This window comes from Artemia sp. Qi Xiang Cuo, chromosome 17 (assembly GCF_049724085.1).
Source record: "Artemia sp. Qi Xiang Cuo chromosome 17, ASM4972408v1, whole genome shotgun sequence".
NCBI lineage: Eukaryota > Metazoa > Arthropoda > Branchiopoda > Anostraca > Artemiidae > Artemia > Artemia sp. Qi Xiang Cuo.
Window position 1 is genome coordinate 41,281,284 of NC_142810.1, and position 12,405 is coordinate 41,293,688.

Here is a 12,405-nt window from a genome sequence, read left to right on the forward strand (position 1 = left end):
ATTTTGGCTCGGCCGCTATGAACCCTAGGAATGGTCTTGTTGGTACCATATGTTTATTTAAGGGGGTGTTATTTGAGAGGCGTTTGACCCAGTTTGTCGTTAACGTTCAGTAAATTGGCTCATTTGAACGAAATCCTAAAAGACTTACTAATCCTAAAAGACTAGAATACCTTCTTATCTTATTCCTAAGGGCTAATTGCATGATTTTACATACATATATGTTTAGGGTTTCCTTCAAATGTTCTCCTGACTTGTAGGCCTATCTTTACCCAGATCATACACATTGAGTTGAGAGTCGATGCAATTTTAGCGGATTGAGTTTCTAGAGTCATTTGGCCCGATTTCGCTCTCTAATAATATAGATTGAATATCCTTGCTTGATTCGCCTTCAAACAAGGCACAGCGTGCCCATATTCCTGCTGGTAAACTGACGATGAGAAAGGGGGAGGGATGTTTGGGGGTCAATGGGCTCGCTTTGAACTTTAAATCATAAAGATTGATTATCATTTATATATTCTTGATTTCAACGATATGCCATGAGCTACCTGTCAACCTTATTACTAAAAGATTGGAAGGGGGTTTGGCACTGGGACTTTGTGTAGCTTGGATCGATAATTTTAAAAACTAAAGTAAGACTAAGTTTGTTTATACTCCAAAGCAGGGGTAAGTTCGTTTTGCTTTGATTCAGTCTGTACCTTGGACATAAGTCGTTTTTACGCTGAATTAGGAATTAGCTCGTTCGGCACCGAGTGAGGACTTGCCTTGTTTCCACATAGTCAGTTCACCACTTTGACCTACAACTTCTCCGCCGAGTTGGAAGTGTAACTCTTTAAGTCGTTTTTGCACGGAAGCTTGCACAACATAAATATTTTGCAGTGTGGAAAATTCCTGTACTCTCCATTAAAGATTTTTAAAACACATCAGTTGCACACCTTTCGTCATGACTCTGCCTTCACGCGTGCGCAATAACAAACTTGCAGCACATTGGGATGGAAATATAGGAGACCTGTTGAAGCTATTGTTGTGACGCTTACAAACTTCGCGATGTGATGTCCTATTTCTGAATAAAACTTTCCATACTGTATAATTTTTATGCTGTGAAAGGCTTGTAATGACTAATGAGACCGAGTTTTACTTCTTTTTGCGCTAAATCAGGAACTTCAACGTTTTCACGTCGTTGCGCGTTTTTGCACCGGGTCAGAACTTGGCTTGTTTTTGCATCGAGTATTCTGCTGCTTAGACATCGCTCGTTATTCCGATGAGTTGGGACTTCGCCTGTTTTTGCAGTGTTTCAAGACTGAGCTCTGTTTTGCACCAAGTCAGTCAGACAACAGCTTAACTTGGCCGGTTTATGCATCGAGTCAATCTGTTGCTTGGAATTAATAGCTCAGTTTTTCTTGAGTTAGAACTTTGTTTAGCAATAGCACTAAGCATCATCCGTTTTGGCTAGGAATTATGCAAATTTGATTCACCATGTATATACATACATAGATTGGCTCACCTGGACCGCATAAGAGAAAAGTATATTTGTCCGTCAGTCACTTCATTTTCAGGGGGGAAAAAGTAGAGAAGAATAGTACTGTGAAATATAATAAACTTTTTTTTTTAATACTGCCTGAAAAATAAGAGAAGCCATAGTTATTTTCTTAATCTCTACTGGATAGTTACTTACTTTCAATTAAAAGTTCAGTCCCCGGAAATTTGTTCCCAAAATTTGCTTATCAATTTTTTCTTGTTACTTCTTAGTGTCTATATCTACCAATAAGGACGCTTGACCGATTTCCAAAAATCTTCCATGTTTCTGGAAACATCTTTAAGCGAAAGTAATTTACTCGCATGATTCTTTTATGGAATCCAAAGTTGAAGCAATGATTTTAAGATCTAAGGCTGGAGCGTTCAAATTGGGATCGACAGGCCCATGTTGTCTGTAACCTGTAACGCCCCCCTTGATTTTGCGTAAAGTTTGTATTAAGTAGACTCAGAGATTGTTGAGGCTATTTTTGTATTGTATATGTCAAAATATGCCAGATATGCTACGTATCTCATAAGTAATGTTCGATTATATCCAAAATTGCTATGTAATAATTTTTACGCTGATGATGCTAACTCTTAGGCTAACATCGGAATATAAAAGGTCTTACCTCGCGCATTTAGAGAATGCACCGTTTAAACTGTAGTAGCTATATGGTGGTGGAGCGGGTATCGATTCGCAGCGGAATAAATGGCATGCCCTGACACAGTAAACCATTTGTTCATCCGAAACCGAATCTTTTCGTGGTTTCACTTTTTTTTTCTTTTATGATGATGGACTAACGGTAACCGCTACTTCGATTAGCCGCTGTCACTTGCTTAAGAGATGTCTCTGACCTACATTGAACCTGTTTGGTGGAGAACCAGGACAGGGAGACGTCTTGTTCTAAAAAAACAGAACCACAGCCAATGCTTAGTGGAGTTGACTAGTAATTTAAGAGAGTCATATTTTTTGAATGGCCTCTCTTTAAAAAGTGATTAATGAAAAAAAAACTTTTTCCACAAAATAGGTTTTTCAAAAAAAAGTAAAAAACTCCATTAAACCAAAAATGAACAAAAATAGAATCAAATGATCTACCAAGCATACAACTGGCACAAATCAGCATCAATAAATAAATGAAACCCAAAACAAACAGAAATTAAAATAAATAACAGAGTGAAACTTAAAACGAACAGAAATTAATATGAGTAGGGTTCTAAAACCCTATGCTCTCTAAAAGCCAGAATATAAATTGTACTTTACTGAAAAAATTCAAATGAATTTACTGAAAAAAAGTGCATTATCAGTTTAACATACATATGCTGATATTTATTCCTTAAAATCTTAATTAATTTTGATTTCTTAGTTATAAAAATGAAAACATTTAAAAGACATAGTCTTTTTCATGGAAAAAGACTGAACCTCTTCTAAAGTTAAACAACAATCCAAATGGTTACAAAAACCTGGACATAACTTACAACCCTTGCCCCTAATCTCTTGGGTTTGTTTCAACCCCAAAAGCCTTGTTATATGATATTTAGACTATTTTGAATAGAATGGCTATCTCAAAATTTCTATTAGATGCATTTCGGGACAACGACGTGTGTTTGTATGGAGGGGGAGAGAATAGCTGCCCTACGATCACTTTGACTAAGTTTATACGACCATGCTTTCTATAAAAACCTTATATGCTCCCCCCCTGGGCATAACTTACAACCCTTGCCCTGAGGGCTGGGGTGATTTGTTATCCTCAAAGACATAATTTCCAGACCTTCCAACTACGTTGAGCAAAATGACTATCTCAAAATTATGATTGGAAGTATTTGGGGAAATGGTGGGCGTGGGAGGGGGGATTCGCCCTCTGATTGACAAATAAGAAAGGCACTAGTCCTCTCAATTTCCAACTGAATGAGCACTTTTTGAAGCTTCTACGACAAAACTTTCTATAAAAACCTTATATGCCCCAAGGGCATAAATTACGACCCTTGTCCTGGGGGCTATGGGGGAGGGTTGTCATCTTCAAAGACATAATTTCCAGAAATTTCAACTACGTTGAAAAAAATGCCTCTCAAAATTTTGGGCGTGAGAGGGGGGTTTGTTGCTCTTCAATCGCTTTCGACTTTAAAAAAAGGGCACTAGCCATTACAATTTCCAATTGAATGAGCCCTCTTTGAAGTTTCTACGACAACTCTATCTATAAAAACCTTATATGGCCCCAGGGCGTAACTTACAACCCGTGCCCTGAGGGATGTGGGGGGTTTGTTATCCTTAAAGCCATAATTTTCAGAACTTTCAACTACGTTTAACAAAATGGCTATCTCAAAATTTCGATTGGATGTTTTTGGGGAAATGGTGGGCATGAGAGGGGGGTTAGGTGCCCTCCAATCACTTTTGGCTATTAAAAAGGGTACTAGCCCTTTCAATTTTCAATCGAATGAGCCCTTTTTGAAGTTTCTACAACAACGCTTTCTATAAAAAACCTTACATGCCCCCAGGGCATAACTTACCACCATTGCCCTGAGGGCTGTGGGAGATTGTCATCCTCAAAGACATAATTTCTTGAACTTACAACTACGTTGAAAAAATTACTATCTCAAATTTTGATTGGATATGTTTGGGGAAAGGGTGGGCCTGAGAGGAGGGCTGGTTGCCCTCCAATTACTTTCGACTATTAAAAAGGGCACTAGCCCTTCCAATTTCCAATCGAATGTGCCCTTTTTGAGTTTCTACAACAACGCTTTCCATAATAACCTTGCATGGCCCCAGGGCTTAGCTTACAACACTTCTCCTGAGGGCTTTGGGGGGGGGGGGGAGGTTATCATCCTAAAAGACCTAAGATCCAGAACTTTCAACTAAGTTAAAAAAAAGCTATCTCGAAATTTTGATTGGATGTGTTCGGGGAAATGGTGGGCGTGGGAGGGGGGTTAGTTGCCCTCCAATCACGTTATTCTATTAAAAAGGGCACTAGTCCTTTCAGTTTCCAATCGAATGAGCCATTCTTGGAGTTTTTACGACAACCCTTTTTGTAAAAACCTTATATGCCCCCAAGGCATAACTTACAACCTTTACCCTGAGGGCTGTGGGCGGGCTTTCATCCCCAAGGACCTAATTTCCAGAACTTAAAATTTTAAAATTTTGACTGGATGTGTTGGGGGAAATGGTGGACGTGAGAGGGGGATTAGTTACCCTCCGATTACTTTCGACTATTAAAAAGGGCTCTAACCCTTTCAATTTCCAATTGAATGGGCCCTTTTCGAAGTTTCTACGAAAACACTATCTATGAAAACCTCATATGCCCCCCGGGCATAACTGTGGGGGGGGGGGGTTATCATCCTCAATGTGGGTGTGTTTGGGGAAAGGGTGGGCGTAAGAGGGGGTTAGTTGCCCTCCAATCACTTTCTACTATTACAAAGGACACTAGCCCTTTCAATTTCCAATCGAATGAGCCCTTATTGGAGTTTCTACGACAACCCTTTCTATAAAAACCTTATATGCCCCAAGGGTATAACTTACAACCATTGCCCTGAGGGCTCTAAGGGGGTTATCATCTTCAAATACCTAATTTACAGAACTTTCAACAACGTTGAACAAAACGGATATCTCAAAATTTTGATTGCATGTATTTGGGGAAATGGTGGGCATGAGAGGGGGGGGGGTTAGTTTCCCTCCAATCATTTTCGACTTTTAAAAAGGACGCTAGCCCTTTTTAATAGTTGAGGTGATGATTCTCCCTCCAATTACTTTCGACTATTAAAAAGGGCAATAGCCCTCTCAATTTCCAATCGAACTAGCCCTTTTTGAAGTTTTTACGACACCGCTTTCTATAAAAACCCTTATATGCCCCTAGGGCATAACTTACAACCTTAGCCCTGAGGGTTTCTGTGGGGGGGGGGTGTCACACTCAGACTTAATTTCCAGATTTTTCAACTACGTTCAACAAAATGGCTATACCAAAATGTTGATCGGAAGTGTTTGGGGAATGAGGGGCGTGGGGGGGGGGCATTCGCCCTCCAATCCCTCTGGACTATTAATAGTGGAACTTGCCCTCTCAAGTCCCCTTAGAATGAGTCCTTTTTGAAGTTTCTAAGACAACATTTTCTATAAAAAACCTTATATGACCCCAGGGCATAACTTATAACCCTTACCCTGAGGGCTGGGGGGGGGGGGTTGTTATCCTCAAAAACCTAATTTTCAGAACTTTCAATTACGTTTAAAAAAAATTGGAATCTCAAAATTTTGAGTGGATGTGTTTGGGGAAAGGGCAGGCGTAAGAGGGGGGTTAGTTGCCCTCCAATCACTTTCGACTATTAAAAAGGGCTCTAGCCCTTTCAGTTTCCAATCAAATGAGCCCTTTTTGAAGTTTCTTCGACATCGGTTTCTATAAAAACATTATATAACCCCAGAGTATAACTTACAACCCTTGCCCTGAAGGGTCTGAAGGGGTTATCATCCTCAAAGACCTAATTTACAGAACTTTCAACTACGTTGAATAAAACGGACATCTCAAAATTTTGATTGCATGTGTTTGGGGAAATGGTGGGTGTGAGAGGGGGGGGGGTAGTAGCCCTCCAATTATTTTCGACTATTAAAAAGGGCACTAGCCCTTTGAATTTCCAATTAAATGAGCCCTTTTTGAAGTTTTTACGACAACGCTTTCTGTTAAAACCCTATATGCCCTCCAGGGCATAACTTACAACCCTTGCCCTGATGGCTGTGGGGGGAATGTCCTCCTCAAAGACATAATTTTCAGATTTTTCAATTACGTTGAACAAAATGGCTATCTAAAATTTTGATTGGATGTGTTTGGGGAAATGGTGGTTGTGGAAGGGGTGTTAGTTGCCTTTCAATCACTTTCAACCATTAAAAAGGGCACTAGCCACTTCAATGTCCAATGCATTGAGCCCCTTTTGAAGTTTCTACGACAACTCCTTCGATACGAAGTGCCCTGGTCTAAAACCAAGAAGCCAAAAAAAAATACATTGTGCCAACATCGTTCTTTATTTTGGCAGCGCTATTGCGCTGCCTATGATATTAACAACCCCCAAGTCACCAGATATATCACCTATTGGTTTTTCTTTGGAGACATTTAAAGGTTGCCAGTTTACTAGTTTCACCCCACAACCCTACAGGTGTCTAAGAAGACAGTTACATGGGCTGCTATCCTACCGGAAATCAAAATGAAAAGGTATGTAAAACTTTCGAGGAAGTTCGTGCTTACGTTTCAAATAAGGAAGAAGCAAATTTACCACATATACTATTTAAAGCCATGCAGGGGCGTAGCTTCAGCATTTTTGTTTGGGGGGGGGCAAGAGGGGTTCATATCTGGATAGTCAAGGTACATAGGCTCTATAACAATATTTTTCTCTCAAAATAATGGGGGGAGGGGGTGATAACTGCCCTCTTGCCCCTCCAAACGACGCCCCTGAAGCCATGTGATGTAAAACGGCATGATATTTGGTCTTCAAAACGAAAATATTTGTTCTTTATTTTTGTTAGTAACTCACTGTTGGATTATCGGAGGTCTTTCTTTCTGGACCTTATATGAACTGAAATTCAGAATGCATTCACTACATTTTTCACTGAAAGTGGAAATTACGCTGAAATTGCAAGCCAATCCAAAACAGGTTTTATTGAACTAGAATTGGCTTATAGAATTAGGCTAGAAAACTTCAAGGGCTGCCGATATTCCAGGTATGCTCCACGTGCGAGCCATGCGTTTTGTTTCAGAACTCCTTGTTAAATCTTTATAATTAAAATTCCCTTAAATTCTTTTTTAAATAACAGTTTACTATTAGAACTAATTTAGATAATAGTTACCACTTTTGAATCAGCTAGAAATGGCACTTTTTTGTCACATATCAATTTAGTTTTTTTTTTATTATTATTATTATTATGGACCGTATTTGTCCTTTACTATGTTGCTGCTACAGCTGCAACCATGATCTTGATAATAATTTTAAAGTTTATCTCTGTGGGTTGATACAGCCTTGCAGATGGCTAAACTTTTTTTGATTGCTTTCATCACTCCTATATGTGCTCATTTTTTTGGCTAGCGACTATTTGCCTATATTTTTTGTTTCGTCAATTACTATCATTATGATAACGGTCCCAGATCTTTTACTTGACTTTCTTAATTTTTGCTTTTTGACTACCCTGTTCTGTTGAATACCTTTATTTTTCTCTGTCATTTTTGCTTCGAAATCCATCCTCTTAATGTCTGGATCACAAGACAATTTAGTAACCGTCTTTATGTATGCTCCGAGCAGTGTTCCTGTCACCTGTCTTTTTATTTCATTTACATCTGTTTTCAGATTTTCAAGCTTTCTTTGTACTGATTTGATTTCAAATATTGTTTTTGTTAATTACAAAAAGCACTAGAGGTAACAATTTCCTTTAAAATGAGTCCTTAAACACCTCTTTGCGATATTCCAATGCCCTGTTAGCTACGGAGAAGAAAAACGGAAAAAAAAGATGCTTCTCATGCAAAAAAAATGACTTCCCTTGTTTTTCAAGCCAATTGAAAAAGCAGTTTTTACTATTAAATATGGTTTCACTCTGATTATTTCTCTTAGAATGGTAAATGAGGCGCTTTAAATTCATGCTATGGTACTCATACGTTTCAATTTGTTTATTTGAAGCAATGTCGGAGACTGCACAACATTAAATCGCCAAAATATGATTACTAAATAGGCATGTGCTTGCTTTTAATCGTGATAACCGCTGTCTTCACAATGATGACCTAGAATACATATAATCTTGTTATTAAAAAGAAAAAATTGGAACATGAGTCTGGAGCTAGGTTTCTCTCCCAAGTAAATTTTAAATCTATGCCAGTCTCTTGTATATAAACGAAAATTTTGTTTAGGTTTTTTTATAATCAAACCAAGATATGTAATTTCCCAGTGTTATATTTATTATAATGACAACTTGAGCGTAAAAATATCTTACTTGTGATTCGCAAACATGTGAACTTGAATTACCTACATTCCATGTAATTTACATAGGCTATATATTCAACATTACTATTATATCTATTTGCAATAGTCTAATTCTCATACGACTAACTTCCCAAAACATATATCAATAGAAGGTACGTGTTCAATATTTTATAAAACAGTTGGAAGAAAAATTGTATTGCGATTATATAGACAGAAGTCTTTTTACATGTCTCTCGTATCCTTTGGAAGTTTCCTATTGGATCTTTCAAGAGGGAGAAGCTATCTCCTGAAGTCAGTATGTAATATAGTTAACTTTAGGTAAAGGAAAAAAAAACAATTTCAAGGTAAAATGTTTGAACATGTACACACTAAATCAGAAATGCGACTATTTTCGCAGTTTTTTCAATAGATAACGCAGTCCATTCTTCTCTATGTGACTGACTATTGCGTTCAATCCTATTTGTATAGCCTTTATGTTCATTATATTCGCTTTTGGAGCAAAATATAATTGTTAATCATCTCGAATCAATTCAGTGATTGATTTTTATATAATTATATTATAAATTGTACTTCACGAGATAACTCCTCTCTCTCTTAAAAGACCCAACAGGAGCTTAGCAACTCTAAAGGATAAGACAGAAATATGTTAAAAGATTTTTTCTGTATATTGTCAGTAGGTTTTTTCTTGCAATTTATTTCATAAAATGTCCCACACATATCTTATGTGTTTATATGTTCTGGGAAGTTGGTCGTGCGAGGATTACACGGTTGCAAATAGATATCTTAGTAAATTTTGAATATATAACTCATTTCAGTTACATGGAAGGTAGATAATTAAAGTTAAAAACTGTTTAACATGGGATAAACTTACCTGTGAATCACATGTTGGCGAATTCTTATACTCACAGCTTTTTCAATAGATGACTCAATCCATTCTTTTTTATGTGAGTAAGTGTTGTGTTCATGGGCGTACGGAAGGGGGGCAGCAATCCCCCTCTAGAACTTCAAATCTACACTAGATATGGTTGAAAAGGCAATTGAAAACAGGTAGATGGTAAAAAAAAGCAATTGAAAAAAGGTAGATGGTTAAAAAAGCAGTTGATAAAAGGTAGATGGTTGAAAAAGCTGAAAATAAACAGCTGGAATGACAGAATAAAAGTCAAACAAGAAGCAATTATCCATAATGTCTTGGAAAGATTTAGCTCTAATCCAAGAAAAGTGATTAATGCTAGAGCTTATTTATGATTTTTGGTGATTACTTATTAATAAAGATTTCATAGGTATTATAGAACTTGCTGGCAATGTAAGGTTTTGTGAACTGCCAATATAACTTCAACCCCCCACCCTTCATCACAGAACCTGCTGCCCCCCCCCCCCTAGAGAAGAAGCTGCGTACGCCCATGGTTGTGTTCAATCCTTCTTGTGTAGTGATAATGTTCTTTATATTCGCTTCTTCAGCAAAACGTTTGTTTCATACGTCTCCATTCGATTCAGTGATATTGCAGATCAACTTAACTTTTCATCATTATATTAATTCCTTCTGAAGTTTGATTTCCTTCTGATTTTACATAATATTCGTTATTCATAAAATGTTCCTTGCAAACGTGAGATGTAAGACCGCCAGAGGCTCAATAAACAGGTGAACGAGCTATAGCTCATGGCTTTGAGGATAAGAGATTGACCCCTGTGCCAAGCAAATTTAAAACCCTATAAGCCCAAGTATTACTGTATTCTCTCTTCTACTTATGTACTGGGGACAAAAGAAAAGAAAGGAAAAAGTAAAACAAAACACTCATAAATACTTGTGTTTCCAGCAAGAATGTTTCCTACAAGCAAATCTAATTTTTATGTGACCTTGTTTGTTTCCTTTTTGTTTATCTTTTCTTTCCTGCTAATGACCTTGATTACAAGTTGCTCTGTAAATAGTTAATGCCTGACAGATTCCATCCCCTCAAATATGTATGTGTTTTGAACTTTCAGTGAGACAAAGAACTTGGAATTTTGTTTTCATAATTGCAGCCACAGAAAAAGTGTTAGGACGATTTTGTGATTGGACTGGAGCTCTGGCGCACCCTCTCCCACACCAAATCTCGATGCGTGATGTTACTTCAGTGAAACTAATATCAAGATAATGTCAATATGAGTAATTGAATTTGAATATAAATAAAGACACTATAACTTATAAATTTGAAGCTTCCAGATTTTAAATTGAATAACATTGCCTTGGCACAAAAAAAATGGAACTTTCTACTAGAAACCTGATGCCACCATCCTTTGGTAGCACGAGTTTTCGGCTTCTACATGACGAAATTTTGTGGGGGGTGGCATAGGGCTATGGATTGGCTAGATCGGTTGATCTTCAGTGAAAAATTTCTTTTAATTTAAGTTAAGATTCTTTGTCTTAGACCGCTGGTACCTTCTAAGAAACCTTTACAGACACCGATCTCATGACTTTTTGCCTTCGGCTGGGAGTGCAACGCGTCTTTGGGGGCAAATTATCCAACGATTCCCGTGTTTTCCCCCCAGATTTCTCGGGGTACCCATTTAGAGCTGGGTTTAGATCGTTGGTAGCAAGTCAAGATTTCCCAAAAATAAAACTTGCTACAATTTTTTTTGTCTGTGTTTTACGTGAAAATCGCATTGGGAGAACATTCCTTTGGCAAATCCTTGGACAGACTTACTGCTGATTCGTATTAGTTTTGGTAAAGCCAAATGAGGATTTTACCTGGTAATTGTTAAACAAACAGCTTATTATAATGCAGGCATCGTGTGACTTCCTTTTATTCAGCTTAAATTCCTTAGCCAAAATGACGTGATTTGGGGTTGGGAGGGGGTATGGGATCCTCCAGAGTCAAGAGACAAGGGTGCAATATTTTGGGGGGCTAAGTTAGCCATAGCCCGTTTCAGCTATAAATAAATTACATTACTGAGCGTATAGTTGTATTTTTTCTGATCGTATACTCTTTCATCTTCCTCTTTTTGATCAGATAGGACTGTATTTTCACTCAGTTGCTATATGCCCCATGTTGCAAATAATGCCGTTTCGCTGAAATAACACATAATAGGAGTTTTCTTAGAAACAGAGGCCTTCGTGTATTAACCCACTTAGGTCTGTCACTAGGGGGTCTTTTTTTTTTTTTATTGTTGTTGTTGTTCTTAGCTTGTTAATATTGTCCAGACTTTGTTGTTGTTGTTTTTTGTAAGAAAATCCTTGTTACTTGGCGTTACTTTCCTTTTATTTATGTATTGGCACATTGAACTGCACCATGTTGGTTGCGGCTGTACTCATGTTTTGTTAATGATTATTTTATATTATAATAATAGTGATACACTCTTCTTTGACTTGTATGCAGGAGTGCGACATCTGAAAACCCTTCTCCGCCCAAAATATTCGAATTTCTAAGATTTGCCTTGGACAACTTGCATATATGCGGTTGGATTTTTCTCTTTAGCCTCATCCGTTCATACATCCACAATAGATTCTCATGGACATACCTACCAACATTTATTAAATCAAGAAGAGATAAATACATTTAGTAGGATCAGAAGAAAAAACGGCTTCGAAATATCGATTTCGATATTTAGATATAGTGAATATCAGTAGCGAAAACTAGCTATGTCGAAGAATTTATGTATTACCCATCACTTAAGTTGCAGAGTTCGTCTTGCTCAGCCTTTTGTATAATCGTAGCTTAACCTCTTGTTTGAAGTGAATGTAATCTAACAGCCGCATGCTAAGTGCATAAGTGAAAGTAAATCGACTTTTATTCGAATAAACTTTGTTTTCTAGGTATAACTTAAGGTGATATAAACTAGTCTTGCGATGGTTCAGTGCGATTTAGACAATGGTACAAAAAATATTCTTTCAGGAGGAAAAACCAGTAAGCAATTTCAGAGACTTTATTTTATCCTACGCTCACTTTATTACTTTATAGCTGACAATGGAACAACAGTTTA

The 12,405-nt window shown here is 37.5% G+C and overlaps 1 protein-coding gene across 5 annotated transcripts in view; it reads left to right on the forward strand.

Annotated features, from left to right (window-relative positions):
* The window catches only part of LOC148942202 (uncharacterized), a 138,393-nt gene that overhangs the window by 89,536 nt on the left and 36,452 nt on the right, over positions 1 to 12,405 (forward strand). For 4 of the 5 annotated variants that reach the window (XM_089103570.1, XM_089103571.1, XM_089103569.1 and 1 more), the window contains exon 2: positions 12,239 to 12,329. The exons of the other annotated variant lie outside the window; for it this stretch is intronic. In XM_089103570.1, the coding sequence (XP_088959696.1) occupies positions 12,272 to 12,329 (58 nt within the window). In that variant the 5' untranslated portion in view covers positions 12,239 to 12,271. The remainder of the gene's footprint in view (positions 1 to 12,238; positions 12,330 to 12,405) is intronic. 5 annotated transcript variants of the gene reach the window in all.